The sequence below is a fragment of the Microcaecilia unicolor genome, chromosome 7, assembly GCF_901765095.1.
Source record: "Microcaecilia unicolor chromosome 7, aMicUni1.1, whole genome shotgun sequence".
Lineage (NCBI taxonomy): Eukaryota > Metazoa > Chordata > Amphibia > Gymnophiona > Siphonopidae > Microcaecilia > Microcaecilia unicolor.
The window spans coordinates 307399497-307420135 of NC_044037.1; the positions used below are offsets into that span (position 1 = coordinate 307399497).

The 20639-nt window shown below is 42.9% G+C and overlaps 1 protein-coding gene across 1 annotated transcript in view; it reads right to left on the reverse strand.

The window, feature by feature from the left end:
* Positions 1 to 20639, reverse strand: part of SPEG (striated muscle enriched protein kinase) — a 495656-nt gene that overhangs the window by 75693 nt on the left and 399324 nt on the right. The window contains exons 27-29 of the mRNA XM_030208751.1: positions 18378 to 18530; positions 15064 to 15106; positions 4996 to 5064 (exon numbers count right to left, since the gene is read on the reverse strand). Of these exons, the coding sequence (XP_030064611.1) occupies positions 4996 to 5064; positions 15064 to 15106; positions 18378 to 18530 (265 nt within the window). The remainder of the gene's footprint in view (positions 1 to 4995; positions 5065 to 15063; positions 15107 to 18377; positions 18531 to 20639) is intronic.

The following is a 20639-nucleotide window of genomic DNA, read 5'->3' on the forward strand; positions in this document are numbered from 1 at the left end:
CTTTGCAATATATCCAGCTGCAAACTATGCCAAAACATTTCACAGGACCCCACAGTCATTCACAAAGGAAAAATATTCAACATTAAGGAATCTTTCACGTGCTCATCTTCCAATGTGGTATATATCATTCAGTGTAAAAAATGCAATGAAGGCTGCTACATTGGAGAAACAAATCAGATGCTAAAGAAGAGATTTAATTTACATAGACACCATATGAAAAATGCCAGTACCATTAAGGATGTCACACCTGTGGGGCAGCATTTCACAAAACCAGAACACTGTACCAGTGATTTCATGGTAAGAATCCTGAAAAGGAACATTAAAACAATACAGGAACGTAAGACCTTTGAAGTCAGAATGATTAAATATTTGGACACCCACCAGACAGGACTTAACAAAGATCTGGGTTTTCTAGCCCATTATAAACCATAAAATTGTACTGCTTTGTCACCCTCCTGTCTCCATGCATATCTTCCTGTCTCTCACCTATCCACCCCCAACCTGTTAGACTGTCACTGAAATGCTTTGATGTTTCACTTATATATACTGTCATCTACCAACATTTGCTTATTTCCGATCTGACGAAATCAAGAAATGTATTGCTGTGTCCAATAAAAAAGGTATCATCTTATTTTCCTCTCCATGTTTTATTTCTATTGATAACCTATTGTTAAAATTGTCCGTAGCACCTGAACATTGGAGGGTGGCCAATGTAATGATGATTTTTAAAAAGGGTTCCAGGGGTGATCTGGGAAATTACAGATTGGTAAGCCTGACTTCAGTGCCAGGCAAAATAGTGGAAACTATTATAAGGACTAAACTTACAGAACACATAGAGGGGCATAATCGAACAGGGCGCCCACGTTTTCCTGAGGGCATCCTCGCAGATCGTTCCAAGAAGGGGTGGGGAAACCCGTATTATCGAAACAAGATAGGCAGCCATCTTTCGTTTCGATAATACGGTCAGGGACGCCCAAATCTCAACATTTAGGTCGACCTTAGAGATGGTCAACCTAAATGTTGAGATGGTTGACCTTAGAGATGGTCGTCCTTAGAGATGGTCATCTCCGGTTTTCGGTGATAATAGAAACCAAGGACGCCCATCTCAAAAATGACCAAATCCAACTCATTTGGTCATGGGAGGGGCCAGCATTCGTAGTGCATTGGTCCCCCTGACATGCCAGGACACCAACTGGGCACCCTAGGGAGCACTCCAGTGAATTAACTGATGCACTAACTGAACGGAAAAAGCCCTTCCCTTACCGATCCGGAAAGGAATGGGGATGCATGAAGGAAATCGCATGCAAATGAGATGCTCGCTGTTAGCTCATTTGCACACGATTTCCTTCCCAAGCAGGCCAAAGACGGCTTCATACATGCAGACAAGCTGTGTGTATAATAGCTATCTACAACCTTAAATAAATTGCCGTCTACAACCTTAAAAGTCCAGGTGAAAACGTCCAAGTGCTCATCAGGGACGCCTTTTTTTTTTTTTTTAATATGGGTGAAGGATGTCCAAGTGTTAGGTGCCTTTGCTATGTCTCCGCCCCTGCACCAGTTGAGGATGTCCAAAATGTGGATGTTTTTGTGACAAGGACATCCATGCCTTTGCTATGCCTCTGACACCCCCTTTATTTATTTGGATTTTGGATCACAAGTAGCAGTAGTGGGATTTGAACCAGCCACCTCTGGATTGCAAGACCAGTGCTCTAACCACTAGGCCACTCCTCCACTCCACTCTCTTGAAATTTGGCTGTCCCTTTGGGGGGGGGCAGTTCAAGACGTCCAAAATGTTTGAAAGAAGGACGTCCACGCCTTCGCTATGCCTCCGCTGACACACACATATCTCCCCCCCCCCCCCCCCCCCAGGGACCTGCGTACTGCTGCGATGGACCTGAGTATGATATTTGAGTCTGGCAAAAAAAGTTTTTTAAAGTTGTTTTTTTCAGGGTGGGAGGGGGTTAGTCACCACTGGGGGAGTCAGGGGAGGTCATCTGGTCAGTTCGGGCACCTTTTTGAGGCTTGGTCGTAAGAAAAAATGGACGAAATAAAGTCGGCCAAATGCTCGTCAGGGACGCCCTTCTTTTTTCCATTATCGCTCGAGGATGCCCATCTGTTAGGCACGCTCCAGTCCAGCCTTTTCTACACCTCTGACACGCCCCCGGGAACTTTGGTCCCCGCGAAGGGAAGCAGTTGGGGACGCCCACAATCGGCTTTTGATTATGCCGATTTGGGCGACCCTGAGAGAAGGATGCCCATCTCCCGATTTGTGTCGAAAGATGGATGCCCTTCTCTTTCGAAAATAAGCCTGATTATGGGATAGATTCAGCATTGGTTCAGTCAAGGGAAGTCTTGCTTCGTCAATTTGCTTCATTTCTTCAAAGGCATGAATAAACACATCGATAAAGGTGAGCCAGTTGATGTAGTGTATCTAGATTTTCAGAAAGCTCTTGACAAAGCTCCTCATGAAAGACTCCTGAGAAAATTAAAAAGTCATGGGATATCATTGAAAGAGGGTGAATAGTGAAGTACTGCAGGGATCTGTACTGGGACTGGTGCTGTTTAACATATTTATAAATGGAAATTGGAATGATGAATGAGGTGATCAAATTTGCAGATGACACAAAACTATTCAAATTTGTCAAAACACATGTGGATTGTGAAAAATTGCAGGAAAACCTTAGGAAACTGGAAGACTGGGCTTCCAACTGGCAAGTTAATGTGGTCAAATGCAAAATGATGCACATTGGGAAGAATAATACAAACCATAGTTACCTGATGTTGAGTCCACCTTAGGAGACAGCACTCAAGAAACAGATCTAAGTGTCATCGTAGCAAACAGGATGCTAGGATTTATTAGTAAAAGGATGCAAAATAAGACCAAGAATATTATAATGCTTCTGTATCACTCCATGGTTGCAAGCTCACCTTGAGTATTGCTCCGTATCTCAAAAAAGATATAGTGGAATTAGAAAAGGTTCAAATAAGAGGGACGAAAATGATAAAGGAACTTCTGCCATATGAGGGAAGGCTAAAGATAGGCCTCTTCAGCTCGGAAAAGAGGTGGCTGAGGGGAGATATGATTGAGGTCAACAAAATCCTGAATGGTGTAGAACGAGTAGAAGTGAATCTGTTTTTCACTGTTTCAAAAAGTACAAAGACCAGGGGACACTCAATAAAATTACATGGAAATATTTTTAAAACAAATAGGAGGAAATATTTTTCACTCAAAGGATAGTTAAGCTCTCAAACTCGTTGCCGCAGGATCTGGTAAAAGCGGTTAGCGTATCTGGATTTTAAAAAGGTTTGGACACGTTCCTGGAAAAAAGTCCATAGTCTGTTATTCAGATGGACATGGGGGAAGCCACTGCTTGCCCTGGGATTGGAAGCATGGAATGTTGCTACTAATTGGGTTTCTGCCAGGTACTTGTGACCTGGATTGGCCACTGTTGGAAGTAGGATACTGGGCTATATGGACCATTGGTCTGACCCAGTATGGCTATTCTTATGTTCTGTAGACTACGTAAGCTAGGGGGGGACACAGCACTTTAATTACTGTTACATTTGCAGGTTTAGTCCTTAGACTCTGCCTTTTTCATACCCAATTATGGGAGTTTTTCACATAGAAATGAATAATGTTACTAGGAAAGAGGGAGTTATTATCGTATCAGGGTTTGATAAACCTTATCAGAGGTCACTGATTTTGCATTTGAGCTTACATATTACATCATTAAGGAACACACAGATAAGGGCCAATACAAATTGTAGAGATGTAGGAGTGACGGCCGGATCTGGCCTGTATCGGTGCCGGATCAGGACTGACGGGACTACCTCAAGACCTGTGCATATTTCATCAAGGACTTTGGCTTCTTTATACCGCATTCCAAACCAGAGTTTTTACAGAACTTTTATATTCTCTTGCACTGTGCCTTAACTACAAACTGTCAGCTCCTGCTTGCAATATACCAAAGATGCTGGAATAACCGTTTGAGACAGGATGCAGGGCAGTAGATAATCGCTTGTAACATTTAGTTGCCAAGGCTTGTACACAAAATCAGCCTGCACGTAGACGCTACATGAATAGAAGATAGTCTGGGAGTGTCGCCACCCCCACCCTGCATCTCTGAGCCTTAAGCTCCATTGAGCCTTATCAACTCTGTGAAAGAAGCATTGTGTGATTATGTGTGTGTGTGCTAAAACGGGGCAATAAGTTTCGTTTTCCTTGCCAGTATCATTTCAGTGTTATGACGTGTGTATATACTGTAAGAACTACAAGAACTACAAACGTTTACTGCGCATGACAACTGTGATGTATAAGGGGCCTAATGCGCAGGCCAATAGGGGAGGTATAAATGTAAGTGTCAGCTGGTTTCTGACACACAGTATCCTGAGACGGAACTCAGTACTGTACATTGCTAGCAATAAAGATGTCTTGCCTTTGGAACCAGTTGCCTCTTGTCTCCTGATTTACTTAGCCGAGGGTCCTGTTACAGAGAGACCTTTTACTGGCCTATTAAAACATTTGTGACTTTGTCTGCTCAGTCTAGATGAAGTAACATGTACACATGTATAGTTGCATGGTCATATACACAATGACGTTACTGGGAATGCATGTTTCAGGTGCAAATGTTTCACAACATGGCTGGTGTATACAGTACCCTTGAGACCAGTAGGGAATATAATAGCCATGCAGTATAGATACCCCTTGGAGTGAGAGTATGCCCCAAGAGATAATGGAAAACAGAGCACACAACCCATAGTGTTAGGAGATAAAGTGCAGATATCCCATGGCAGCAGGGTATACTCTGCAGATGTCCTCTAGCAATGTGAGAATACAGTGCAGATATTGCATGGCAGTGGGGTATATAGTGCAAGCTATAAGCCCTCTGGGGCAGGAAAATACAATGGATTCCAGTTAATTGGGACACCACTTCCAATAGAACTGAAAAACTACTTAGACACAAAGTAAAAGAGAAGGGGTTTACTGCGACTTACCTGCCACTTTCTGCGAGAGAGAAAAAGCTTCAGGTGATCCGTGCTAATACTCTTACCCTTTCCTAATGTCTGAAAGGAAAAAAGAAGCAGAATATGGTGAACTCTCAAATCACTGTTGCAAGATTGCACCTCGCTCCTTACTCTCCACATCACTCACTGCTCATCCCCTCCCTCACCTATCCATATTACTCACTGCTACACAATATCACCGCATGCCTTCCTATCCATATCACTCATCAGTACTACAGCTTATCACCTCATCTTCTCACCACCCATATCACTCACCGCTAAACATATCATTGCACCCTCTGCTTCCCCCTATCTATAGCACTCACTGCTGCATCTTATCACCTCAGCCCATCACTTGCTATACAGCTCATGGCATGCCTCACTATCCATATCATTCATAGCTACACCTCACCTCCTTACTATCCAAATCACTCATTGCTATTACACACCCCTACTTCCATATCATTCACTGCTACACTTTATCACCTCACCTCCATACCAACATGGAAGAATTCCTATCGGAATGGGTCGAAAGGAGCACTAACATACTGGACACAATAGCCTCTATGAAAACAAAAACTGGACAGAGGCAAAAAGCAGTCCCATGGTTTGATGAAGAACTGAAAATGGTAAAATCATGAAGCAGAAGATTAGAACGGGCCTGGATGAAAAACAAAAATGAAACAAACAAAAACTCGTGGAAGGAAGCACGTAACATTCTTATACAAATTCATCTCTCATCTGAACTACATGTTCCAGGAAGGAAAAAGTCAACATACCTCTCACACCAATCCCAAAGAATGCCAAGAAAAACATCAGTGACACCTTGAACTACAGGCCAGTGGCATCCATACCTCTAACAACTAAAATAATGGAAGGCATAGCAGCCAACCAGCTAATGGACTACATCAACAAATTTTCCATACTACACAAATCCCAATCAGGCTTTAGACCTAATCACAGCACTGAAACAGTGCTGATCACACTATTGTCCAACTTCAAAAAGGAAATCACAAATGGAAAAAACATTCTCCTACTACAATTTGACATGTCAAGCGCTTTCAACATAGTTGACCATCAGATCCTCAAAAAATACTCAACAAAAAAGGAATTGGAGGGAAAGTACTTGAATGGCTCCTAGGATTCCTGGTTAGCAGATCCTATCAAGTGAAGACAATTTCCTTCCTCTCTTCTCCATGGAAAGAATTTGTATGAAATCGTGACCAGGATTATGGATGACATAAACATAATTGAATCCTGGGCATCGTCGTTCAAACTCAAACTGGACAAGGAAAAAACACACTGATACAATACCAACCACTTCCCAAATATCAATGCCATGGATACATCCCTCCCAACATCTGACAATCTAAAAATCCTAGAAGTCACCGTAGACCGCTATTTAGCCGGTGGTGGGAGGCAGGGCTGGTGGTTGGGAGGTGGAGCTAGTGCTGGGCAGACGTCTATGGTCTGTGCCCTGAAAATGGCAGATACAAATCAAGGTAAGGTAAGCTGGGCTCGATGGACCTTTGGTCTTTCCCAGTATTTTTATTTATTTTATTTATTGCATTTGTATCCCACATTTTCCCACCTATTTGCAGGCTCAATGTGGCTTACATTGTTCCGTCATGGCGATCGCCATTTCCAGTATGAGGAAATACAAGTTGGTAATGCATACATGTTCATAAGAGAAAGCAGATTATGGAGAGTCCATTATCAAGATCAGAAATAGAGTGTTATAGCATTAACGTTCATTCATAATCATTGTTAAGTCAAGCAGGTATATGAAGTTTGGTTATGTCCAGTTCTGGTATGAATTTTGTTGATTGGGATTTAGGATGGGTCATTGTGGTATGCCTTATTGAACAACTTGGTTTTTAGTAGTTTATGGCAATACTTATGTACTTATACACAAAAAGTAGCACACATGAGTTTATCTTTTGGGCAGACTGGATGGACCGTGCAGGTCTTTTTCTGCCGTCATCTACTATGTATTTATCCTTCAATAAACAAATCTCAAACACCACAAAGAAAATGTTTCAAATCATGTGGAAATTGAAACGCATAAAAAACTACTTTCTAAGAGACGTATTCCACACAGTAGCCCATGCTGATTATTGCAATGGAATCTACAGTATATCGGATGCAGGGAACAATTATTGAAGAGACTACAAACAGCACAAAACATAGCAGCAAGACTAATATTTGGTAAAAATTGATTCAAAAGCACAAGACTGTTACTTCAAAACCTCCACTGGCTACTCATTAAAGCATGTATATCCTTCAAGATACGCTCTCTATCATCTTCGGACTTGCACCAGAATACATGACAAAGCGAATAGAACTACCTATGCACAATGCAACCAAGGGTGTAAGAACCTATCTCATCTTAAACTTCCCCAGATGTCAAAGCCTAAAATACAAATCTTCACACTCAACCAGCTTCACATACATTTGCCCCAAAATATGGAACACAATACCGAAAGTTATAAAATGCACGAATGACTACTTAACATTCCGAAAACACCTGAAAGCACACTTCTTTAGAAAATTCTTACTCGATGAACCTACATAGTCAAGATGACCACCAACAAACACACCATGTTGCTTGACCACTAACAGAAACTGAATCGAGGCATGCGTCTACTCCAAATGTCTACGTAAAACATCTAACAGAAGTACATTGTAAGCCACATTGAACTGACAACTTGATTAGAAAATGCGGGGTACAAATGCAGAAATAAATAAAATGAATAACTATCACTCATTGCTACTACACACTCCTACAATCCATATTAACATCGTAGATGACGGCATAAAAAGACCTGCACAGTCCATCCAGTCTGCCCAACAAGACAACTCATATGTGCTACTTTTTGTATATACCCTACTTTGATTTGTACCTGTGCTCTTCAGGGCACAGACCGTATAAGTCTGCCCAGCACTATCCCCGCCTCCCAACCACCAGTGGTATACCTTTTCACCTCACCTCCTTACCAACCAAATCACTCATTGAAACTGCACACCCCTACTACCCAAATTATTTTCCATACCACTCACTGCTTCAGGGTATCTTTACATTCCCATTTTCCATATCACTCACTGCTGCTGTGTTATCATTGTACTCCTCAATATCAATTGTACTCAGTACTAGAGGGAATCACTGTATTCTCAAAATCCATAATCCATCAATGCTACAGAGTATCACTGGACTTTCTGAGGACAAGCAGGGTGATGATATTCTTACTAATGGCGATGTCATCCAACAAAGCCTGGTGCAGCAAGTGCTCCCCAGCATCCTTCTAGAAGCTTTTGGAAGCAGCCTACCATGCATGTGTTCATCTTCCTGCCTATCAGTCTAGATTTTTCCATAGGGTAGTGTGGATGTGCTTTTTCTTTGTTCCTCATAGCTTCAAGTCAAACTCCTTTTTTATCACAGTTTGCACTCAGTGTGTAAGCGGTTCCTGTGGAGCAAGTGTCCTTTCCTCCTCCTCCCTTCTATTACTAGTCAGGTTTTTGGCACTTTCAAGTTTCCTTTATTTACTTATTAGGCCCTCTTAGGCCTTGGGTACCCAGTCAGTGACCTTTTTTCCACCATAAAGCTGTTTGATTTCACCTCAGCAATATTTTCTGACTTGTCCCAGAAAACTCCCAGTGGTTTGAAGAAGTGCCTCAAGTACAACAGGACCATATCCTTCACGGACACTCATAATTGGTTATTGCAGTGCCAGGGGCCCAATCATAATCCCTCTTCATATAAATTCTTTCACAGATGTCAAGAATTGATATTAAGGGTTGACAGAAGGATTTCGGGTGCTGAAAAGTCCAGTCCATCGGACACTGGGGACATACTGACATTGAGAGGGCCTTCACCTTCTTCAACATCGAGCATCGATGGTGGCTGCCAGGATTGCGCATCATCTGATCCTCTCTCAAGGGCAAGGAAGGATTCATCATCATCCTTGTCAATGCCAAAGGACTTTGATAACATGTGTCAGGCAGAAGCCAAGAAGCATCGGAATTCATCCCCCTCAAGGCAGAGTGTCAACAGCATTGAGACATCGAAGTCACCAATGTCCTCAAAGTGCCCTGGTATGAGGGCCACTCATCCTCTACTGAGCCAAGGCCAAGTCACTGATACTACCCTGATGACTTTGGAAGGGCATGACCAACCCAGCTGAGCCCCAGTCTTCATCAATGGCAGCTCTTCAGTAGTGGTGAACTGAGATTTGTATTATTATTACAAGTTCGTTTACAGAAGGGGGGAGATGTGTCAGCCCTTTTAATTCAGAAGGATGAGTGTTTCATATTTGATTGCGCAACAGTTCCCCCCATAGGATTAAATAAGGAAATTGAGTAGATCACTTAATTTTGAAATTGGACTTCACCAATCAGGATTAAGAAATTTTGTATCATAGTACGTTTGGACATGATGGGAAATTTGTGAAATACTGCACGTGTCGGTGTCCTTGTGCAGCAGAGCAGAGAGGGTAGAGATTTCTCCTCCATGATAGCTGGAAATGGATTATATACTGCGATACCAACTTGCAAACTTTAGATTTTAAGACTTTGGTAAGAAAAATATTGTTAAAGAAGGTGTGGAATTTTAGAAAAGAGCTACAATATGGGGGTAATATGTTTTTACTTTACGGTACTCCTGAAGACTCCGTTGTATGGTGAAACGTGGCACTGCGTCGGGAACAGCACAGGAGAGAGAATTTTGTATTTGACATACAGATCCACCGAATGATATGATCACTGTTGACATTTTTAAGTAAACACCAGCCCCAGTTGCCTCCCAAGCTAAGTGACTTTTAAAACTCTAGTTCTAAATGATTTTGTTATAAGTTTGATTCAAGCAAAACAGTGTATAATGTGAACCGGCAGTTGGGACGGAAATAGATTTAACAACTTACTTGGCGATTATTATAAACTTTGGTAGGAAATGAGGGTAACTGGTGCAAATAGGTGATTATACCTTTGGTGGCATGCACTTAACTCACACTGAGCACCAAAAATAATTAAAAAATATAAAACAATAAAAATAAAATTATATAGTTTTAAAGATTGTGTTCTTATGGTTTCTTCTCCTTCCAAGGTATCCACTCTGTTGGCTATGTGTGTGTCATCCGCAAAAAGGCTAACTTTTTGTTCTAAACCTTCAGCAATGTCTTGCACAAATACATTAAACAGAATTGGCCCCAGCACAGACCCCTGAGGCACTCCACTACTCAGGAACAAGATATAGCTGCTCACAGGGTCTCAGGAAAAGAGAACCTTCTCTTTCCACTCCCTTATCTACGACTAAAAAAAACCTTCACAGCTTAAGCTAACAGCTTTTAGCAGGAAGAACAAACTGACAGTTCTGTAACAACTTTACAAACAAAAGACTGTCACCACCTGCTGGCCAAACAAAGGAAATGCATATCATAAACAATAGCTATACAATTTTCAAGCAGGAAAATTCCTTGCTTAGCCACACACTCCTTTTGTTATTTTGGCATAATAATTGATTCTGCATTGTCTTTTGAAATTCAGGTTTCACAGATATTATGAAAGGGTTTCTTTTGGCTCCATCATATCCATTCTATTTGCAAATATCTTGACTTTCCTTCTTTACATACTGTAATTCATGCTTTCATCATCTCAAGATTCGACTACTTTAATACTATTTTATACTGCCATTTCTCAGGTTCAACTTCGGTGACTCTAAATTCTTCACAATTCAGCAGTACACCTCTTATTTCAAGCAAAGAAACATGACCACCTTAACCTGCCATTCCTGCAGCTACACTGGTTGCCAGTAAAATTTAGAATTTAGTTCAAGATACTTGTCATAACTCACAAGGTATCTCCTCTTTATCTTTCATCACTGATTATCCCTTACATTGCATGTTGTTCCCTTTATTTATTGGATGCCCATTGACTAGGGAAGGGGAAGGAAAATGGGACTTGATATACTGCCTTTCTGTGGTATTTTGCAACTACATTCAAGGTGGTTTACATATATACGGGTACTCATTTTGTACCTGGGGCAATGGAGGATTAAGTGGCTTGCCCATAATCACAAAGAGCTGTAGTGGGAATTGAGCCCAGTTCCCCAGGATCAAAGTCCACTGCACTAACCACTAGGCTACTCCTCCACTCATTCCACCAATAAGAGCCAACCTCATCAGTGATGTCACAATGGCTTGATTGCCCGATACAGTTCCCCAGGATCAAATCCACTGCACTAACCACTAGGCTACTCCTCCACTCATTCCACCAATAAGAGCCAACCTCATCAGTGATGTCACAATGGCTTGATTGCCCGATACAGTTCCCCAGGATCAAATCCACTGCACTAACCACTAGGCTACTCCTCCACTCATTCCACCAATAAGAGCCAACCTCATCAGTGATGTCACAATGGCTTGATTGCCCGATACAGTTCCCCAGGATCAAATCCACTGCACTAACCACTAGGCTACTCCTCCACTCCTACCAACACTTAAATTCATTCACTGTAAATCGACCATATCATCCACATTTTTTTTCCTGGCACCCAGTCTCTGGAATAATCTTCCTCCTAGTATCAGAGCCGAACTCTCCCTAATAAGATTTAAGTTATTGAAGACTCATTACTTTCAGCTGACATTCAACATACCCACCACTTAGATGTACCACCAGCAACCTGCATGGTCACACAGGAGTACAAAATACAACCCATTCTGTATGCCCTAGAGGGGAGAAATATGCCCTATGAAGCACTATTATGATTTTTTTAATCTGTGGATGAATAAGTCATCAACAATCTCAGGATTCAGTCTAGCTCTCCTGTCTTCCACAGTCCTTCCTGCAATAGAAGATGTCTTCTTAGAAGATGTTTTGGTAGCAGAATGTACAGGATCCCCCAAGCAAAATTTGTTAGCTGTGGCCACCATGTTTGCTTGTTTTTCCAAAAAATCAAAATATTTTCATCTGCATCACTCAAACATAAATAACAGTCCAGTTCATTAACAGGCTTCAAAGTAGAAAATGACACGGGGACAAAGTTTGTCCCCATCCCCATGGGATCTGTCCCCATCCCCGCCCTGTCCCCATGGGATCTGTCCCCACCCCATCCCTAGCCTGTCCCCATCCCCATGTCATAAACCGCTACTAAATGGACTTGGGAAAAATCCACAATTCCAGGAATAACATGTATAGAATGTTTGTACGTTTGGGAAGCTTGCCAGGTGCCCTTGGCCTGGATTGGCCGCTTTCATGGACAGGATGCTGGGCTCGATGGACCCTTGGTCTTTTCCCAGTGAGGCATTACTTATGTACTTATTCTCTACCACATAGACAAACGTGGTTTAATGGGACAGAGTCAGCATGGGTTCAGCCAAGGGAAGTCTTGCCTCACCAATTTGCTTCATTTCTTTGAAGGTGTGAATAAACATGTGGATAAAGCTGAGCCGGTTGATGTAATGTACCTAGATTTTCAGAAAGCTTTTGATAAAGTTTCTCATGAAAGACTCCTTAGAAAATTAAAGAGTCATGGGATAAGTGGTAATGTTCTGGTGTGGATTAGGAAATGGTTATTGGACAGAAAACAGAGGGTAGAGTTAAATTCAACTAGGAGGTCATACGGATTCAAATGGAAAGGTTTGCCATCTGGTGTGAAGGCAAGGCTTATAGGACCCTTTTTCTGTCCTACACAAAAACTGTCAGGTCTCCTCAGTACAGTTGGAACTTACCATTCCATGTAGAAGGTAAGCCCATCTCTGCTCAACCTTTAGTTGCTTTGCTTCATGAGGGGCTTGCTTTTGTTGGAACCTACCATCAAGTCTTCCACCGTGTCATTGGATCTCAACATTGTCCTCACCCAGCTGATGAAAGCTCCATTTGAATCACTTGATGCCTGTCACCTGAAGTATCTGACTTGAAAGGCCATGGTTTTGGTGGTGGCCACTTCAGCACACAGGGTCAGTGAGCTCCAGACCATAGTGGCTAATCCACCTTAATTTCCTTCTTATGGTAATGTTGGAATTCCACTTTACGGGTCATGGTTCGGCCTAAAAAGGCCTTCCTCAGGAGCCTTCTATTTGATGTATGATGATTCTTAGCTAACCTTAATGGAATACGTGTGATGTCTAAAACCTTTCTGCTTTCTTGGAAATCCAAAAAGAGTGTGTGAACGTTCGGACTCTCTTTTTGGATTTGCAAGAAAGCAGCAAGGTTTTAGACATCACACGTATTCCATTAAGATTAGCTAAGAATCATCATACATCAAATAGAAGGCTCCTGAGGAAGGCCGTTTTAGGCCAAAACACGACTTGTGTCGAGTCTTGGATGTTACAATAAAGACATTTGTTTGGACATCGTCCACTGCTCTTTCCTTTGTCACCCTCGCTGTGTTTGACTCATATACGTGACTGCAAGGGTTACTGTTCTTCTGTTTTGTTGCCGGAATTCCACTTTAACCAGTCAATTGTTCTGCCAACATTTTTCCCAGAGCTATATGCCCATCCTGGTGAAAGCACCTTGGAATGCAAGAGAATTTTGACCATCTATTTGGACTGGACTAAAGCCCAGAAAAACTCCACCCAACTTTTTATTTCTTTTGACCCCAATAAGATGGGGTTCAAAAGAAATTGGTTAGCAAGACTGCATTTTGTTTACTTATGCCCAGGTTGCTCCATACAGGAAAATATGCAGAGCTGTAATGTGGACTTCAATCCATACATTCAAATCTCACTACTACCTACAGCAGGAGTTCCGATGCAACAGTCAGATTGGTCAGACAGTCCTTCAGAATTTATTTGGGGTCTAGAATCTGGCTCCACCCCCTAGGTTCATTTGTTTTTGTTCCTGGATGTCTAAAAACTAACACAATTTTTTTTACAAAAGAGATGCTATTTGGTTTGATCCAGGGTCTTGCCTGTTGCAGACCTCAGTGTTGTTCCCCTTTTTCTTTTAAGACAGCCTCGCAGCTAGGGATTCTCATCAGTAAGAATATGATCATACTGCTTGTCCTCAGAGAAAGCAAAGCTACTCACCTGAGGAAGGTGTTCTCCAAGGACAGCAGAATGAATATCCTTACTGCCCTACTCACCAACTCTTGGGAGTTGAATTCTATCAGCTATTGTATTAGACTGAGCTGGTCCCATGCAGAGAAAGTTGGCAGGAAGATGCGCACATGATTCGTAGGCAGATTTCAAAGGTTTCTAGAAGAATGCTGGGGAGCTCTTGCTGCACATGTAAGAGTATTCATCCTGCTGTCCTCAGAGCACACCTGTTACAGGTGAATAATTTTGCTCATCTCATTCATATCGCTCACTGCTACAAGATATCGCTGCACTCATCCCTATCCATGTCACTCACTGCTACAGGATAGACTTCTGCCTTTCTATCCAAATTACTTACTGCAGTGGTGTATTAGATGCCAGCTAGCAATATTATGTCCTGTGGTATCATATCACACACCACCAATGCATGTCATTCATCATGATACTATATCATTCTCTCAGCTATTGATATCACTCGCTATCACATGTATTAGGATTTAGTTATCTGTTACTTTAGCTCTGTACAGAAAAGATCATTTTCTAGGATAAGAGGAGAGTTTGTCATCATGTATAGTAAATTCTATTTCATTCTTGGGCTTCTCTCCACAGAGTGTTCCACTGCTGGAGCTTGACCCTGCCCCGGGTGCATTTTGCTTTGCCGTGGGGAGAGGGGGATATCCCCGTAATCATTCTGTGCAGAGCTTCCTCCACACAGTATTTTTATTTTTGTTACATTTGTACCCCGCACTTTCCAACTCATGGCAGGCTCAATGTGGCATACATGGGGCAATGGAGGGTTACGTGACTTGCCCAGAGTCACAAGGAGCTGCCTGTGCCTGAAGTGGGAATCCAACTCAGTTCCTCAGTTCCCCAGGACCAAAGTCCATCACCCTAACCACTAGGCCACTCCTCCAACTTGATGAAGCACAAGTAAGATCTGATGGACAGAACTGCATTCCTGAGCATACGTGCTCTCAAGTAAATCTGAATCTAAGCCACCAAAACTTAGACAGACAGACAAACCCACCTTCAGCCAGGGGTGTTCCAGTGTCTCCTCTGCACTGGGTCTCCTGCAAATCAAAGAATGAGAGAGCTCTGAATGAAAAGGACACTAACAGGACAGGGTTCAGGTAAGAAGCTGAGAATATCTAAACCCCAGCACACATTTTGCCCTACTGCAGGTGATAAGAGGACATGGGTAGGAATGACTAAGCTACACCAAATAGACAATGTATTGTTGATGAGGAACCCAGGACCAACCTGTCACCTTGAGGATTTAAGGTGGGACAAAGCAGTACCTGTTGCATCAAAATTTGAGCTCCATGAAGGCATTTGACAAACATTGTGAGGTGAGCTTCTTTTCTTAAATGCTACTGACTACCCTTGGCCCGCTTGGCACAGACTTTTCTTTGCCTCTGCATATGATGGATGAAACTGGCTTAGTCACTGGATAGAAATCCTACACCCAGATGTATGATGTGCTGGTTTCAGTTAGCTCAGGGACTACTCAGCAAACAAAAGGGACGTTTTCCATAGGAAAAGGTTCAAGAACATTGGAGGAAATGGGAGAAATCTGAGTTCTAATTCAATTTCAAAATCTTCTTTTCTGCTTCTATAGGAAGCTCATCTGTTCGAATCAGAGTATATTAGACATAAGAACCAAACAACCGGAGTGTAATTATGAATATAGGGGTTCTTTTACCAAGCTGCGGTAAAAGAGGGCCTGCAGTGGCGCCGGCATGCAGGTTTGCTGCAGGCTGAGGCCCCATTTTACCGCAGCAGGTAAAAGGCTTTTTTTTTTACCAAAGTGGTAGTAAATGGCCGTGTGCTAAGTCGGCACTTTGGTGCGAGGACATTTACTCCCGGAGCCCTTACTCCCACCTGTTTGGGAGGTGGTAAGGGCTCCTGCGCTAACCCGGCAGAAACTGGGCAATGCATGGCGCTGCCCAATTACCACTAGATACTGCCCTGGTGGTCTACTGACCTCTTCTGCCTTTGGGGCAGGAAACAGCCCCCTCTTTCCTGCCCGGAGCGCTGCCCTGCATGCATCCTTCCTGTTGCTGATCTCAGCGCTGATTCAAAATGGCTGCCGAGAGTTGAAGTGACCTCATGAGACTTCAACTACTACTACTACTACTATTTAGCATTTCTATAGCGCTACAAGGCATACGCAGCGCTGCACAAACATAGAAGAAAGACAGTCCCTGCTCAAAGAGCTATGTAATAAAAGTGAGCCAAGTATAGGACAATCAAGCCATTGTGACATCACTGATGAGGTTGGCTCTTATTGGTGGACTGAGGCATTATGACATCACAATATTAGCTCTGGTTACAAGAGACTACTACTACTACTATTTAGCATTTCTATAGCGCTACAAGGCGTACGCAGCGCTGCACAAACATAGAAGAAAGACAGTCCCTGCTCAAAGAGCTTACAATCTAATAAACAAAAAATAAAGTAAGCAAATCAAATCAATTAATGTGTACAGGAAGGAGGAGAGGAGGGTAGGTGGAGGCGAGTGGTTACAAGTGGTTACGAGTCAAAAGCAATGTTAAAGAGGTGGGTTTTCAGTCTAGATTTAAAGGTGGCCAAGGATAGGGCAAGACGTAGGGGCTCAGGAAGTTTATTCCAGGCGCAGGGTGCAGCGAGACAGAAGGCGCGAAGTCTGGAGTTGGCAGTAGTGGAGAAGGGAACAGATAAGAAGGATTTATCCATGGAGCGGAGTGCACGGGAAGGGGTGTAGGGAAGGACGAGTGTGGAGAGATACTGGGGAGCAGCAGATTTTGAATTGGCGCCGACATCAGCAACAGGAAGGATGCATGCAGGGCAGCGCTCCGGGCAAGAAAGAGGGGGCTCTTTCCTGCCCCGAAGAGGTCACTAGACCACCAGGGCAGTAGTAAGGTAAGGGGAGGGGGGTGACAGGGAGGAGGGGAAAATGTGACAGGCGGCGGAGTGAGGGCGTGAAAGAGAGCAGGGTGGGGTGGGGTGTGTGGTGGGGGTGGGGCATGTGTCCTGCCTTTTTGGGGGACAAAATATGGTCACCCTAACCCTCACCAACCTAATGAGTATGTTTAACCATCTAAGGGAATTAAAGCAACCATTAATTGTATTTCCATCTATGCCTGGAGGAGGAAATATGACCAAAACTGAGCTTCTCATTTTCCCCCCCAAACTCACCTCCCCGCTCCCCCCGTTTTCTATTTCTGTTGATGGCTCTCTCATTCTCCCTGTCTCCTCAGCTCGAAACCTTGGGGTCATCTTTGACTCTTCTCTCTCCTTCTCTGCTCATATCCAGCAGACCGCCAAGACCTGTCGTTTCTTTCTTTACAACATCCGTAAAATCCGCCCCTTTCTTTCCGAGCACTCTACCAAAACCCTCATCCACACCCTTGTCACCTCTCGTTTAGACTACTGCAATCTGCTTCTTGCTGGCCTCCCACTTAGTCACCTCTCCCCTCTCCAGTCGGTTCAAAACTCTGCTGCCCATCTCATCTTCCGCCAGGGTCGCTTTACTCATACTACCCCTCTCCTCAAGACCCTTCACTGGCTCCCTATCTGTTTTTGCATCCTGTTCAAACTTCTTCTACTAACCTATAAATGTACTCACTCTGCTGCTCCCCAGTATCTCTCCACACTCGTCCTTCCCTACACCCCTTCCCGTGCACTCCGCTCCATGGATAAATCCTTCTTATCTGTTCCCTTCTCCGCTACTGCCAATTCCAGACTTCGCGCCTTCTGTCTCGCTGCACCCTACGCCTGGAATAAACTTCCTGAGCCCCTATGTCTTGCCCCATCCTTGGCCACCTTTAAATCTAGACTGAAAGCCCACCTCTTTAACATTGCTTTTGACTCGTAACCACTTGTAACCACTCGCCTCCACCTACCCTCCTCTCTTCCTTCCCGTTCACATTAATTGATTTGATTTGCTTGCTTTATTTATTTATTTTGTCTATTAGATTGTAAGCTCTTTGAGCAGGGACTGTCTTTCTTCTATGTTTGTGCAGCGCTGCGTATGCCTTGTAGCGCTATAGAAATGCTAAATAGTAGTAGTAGTAAAGAACAATAGTTACTACTTGATCAGTGAAGCCAAAGCTAAGTTGGGTTCAGACAGAAAGACTGTGTATGCAGTGAATTATGGAGTAAGAGTCTGGTGCAGCTTGCTGTGGCTTCCGTGAATAAACCTGTGTCCCACCCCTGGTCCCAAACCAACAAATTTGATGTGTGCCCCTTCCACCCAGCTTCTTGGGCTTACACCAGGCAGCCGCCTAGGTGTGTAGACAAGGGCGGTTACATGTGTCATAGTAGCAGTGGACTGTAACTGACTGCTTGTTGATACTCACAGTCTGTCATTCACTAATACTTTGATGATGAAGCCCTTGGCCTCTCTCGTCAGACCGGCAAACATCTTCTCCTCAAATGCCACATTATAGTTCCGAATGTTTAACAAGGTGGTCTTATCGTTTTCACCCACAAATGGAGAGATCCCAGTCAGGCTAGCAGAGAAAAAAAAAAGAGTGGGATAGAAACAGAGAAATTAGCACACGCGCTCTGTGGAGGGCATAGGCCTGGGATGAGCTGAGGGAGAAAGCTAGGTCTGCTCTTTAGGGAGAAGCTTATATGAGCTGTTCTGAATTTCCAGCCAGGGCTGCTGAGAGACTGAACTGGGCCTGAGGCAGGGCCGCTGCAGCCAGGCCCGGGGAAGGCCCCCACCCCCCACAATCATCACCGCTGCCACTCCCCAGATCAAACTTTCCATGCTTCTAAGTTGCATGCGATTCCCTTTGAGCATCGGTCGCTGTTTACGAGTAAGTAAGTTCACCCGCGGCTGCCATATTTTAAAATGACCTTTGTGCATTGACTCCTGAATCACTGGTCTCTTATTATTGCACAGAAAGCAATTCTGGCATAGGCATATGTATCTTTTAGTGCCAATATAATTTTTTTCAAATACCAACAATAATATTTGTACACTGGTCAAACCATAGAGACTTTGCACTAGCTCCAACTAATTCAGAATGCTGCAGCCCAACTGATAGAAGGTTGCAAGTGGCGTGACCAGATCACACCATTCCTGCAAACACAACACTGGCTACCACTACCTTACAGGGCTAAATTTAATACTCTGTTTGATTTTCAAGGCCCTGAGACAAAACAGGCTAGAGTACTTAAAGAATAAGTTACCCTTTACACATCTTTGAGACCTCTAAGGTTCTCTCAAGGATCATCACTATCTGTATTGTACGATATGATACCCGCCAGCGAGCCTTCTGAGAAGTAGCCACCATGCTCTGGAATTTACTCCCAGAGGGGCTACGTATAACTCAAGACCATCTCTACTTCAGGAAGCAGGTGAAAGCCTGACTCTTCTCCCAAGTCTTTAATACATAGGCTGACTGACTATACACTCATTCTGCATCTGAACTAGCATCCTTCACACACTGTAACTTAGATCAGTTCCTTATCTCTTGCTTAACTAGACAACGAACTTGCCTTGACTTTAACTAACCATCAAATTATCCCAATTGAATCTGTATCAGGCATCTTGCTTCCATCATATATCTGCTCTTGGTCCCTCAGCTATATGGTAAGCTGTATTATAGTAAATCCATTAGCATCAACATTGTATTATATCTCTGTTATTTGAATTTCACTGCTGTTTAAATGTGTATATTTTTGATACTGTTTCATGATAGTCCTGTTGTTAGGTTTCAAGTTTACCTCATTTACTGTATTTATGTTTATATTTGATAATTTTACTATTGTTATGCTATTAACAAAATACAAAGTACTGCATGCATCAACCTTCTCTTATATGAGCATGCAATTCTGGAATACACTACCACGCAACCTGAAAACGATCTACGAATTAACCGACTTCCGCAAACTATTGAAGACTCATCTCTTTGAGAAAATTTATTGCAAGGATCAAAACACATGAAGTCCATACACACTAATAGAAATGCATCAATACACTCTCTTCTGAGTTCTCTTCCCCCGTATTTTCACCACACTTAAAACTCTACCCACACATAAAATTGTTATACCCTAATGTTCTCTTGCTATTGTTTATCGCCCTATCATTTCCCCATTGTTACATTCCATTGTTCTATTCCCCAAATGATATTTTGACTTTGACTTTGTCTTCCCATAACTCTTCACAATGTAACCCATAATCGTATTATAACAAATTGTATTTCCATCATTCACAATGTATTGTAAGCCACACTGAGCCCGCAAATAGGTGGAAAATGTGGGATACAAATGCAATAAATAAAAATAAAATAAACAAAATTGTAAGTTTTATGTTAAACTGTACCTGCTGTACATCACCTTTCGTGAATCTTCATAAAGGTGGTTAATAAATCCCAATAAATATTTGTGTACAGAACAGCATTTCAACACATGTGCATGAGGGTTAACACTGCTGTGTGTGTGTGTGTGTGTGTGTGTGTGTGTGTGTGTGTGTGTGTGTGTGTGTGTGTGTGTGTGTGAATTTATTGCTGCTGCTAGTGCAAACCCTGTGTGCATGATTCTGGTATGCTCTCTCATGTTTGCATACAGCTTATTTGTATACTATCTGGTTATTGCAATGGGGAGCAAAA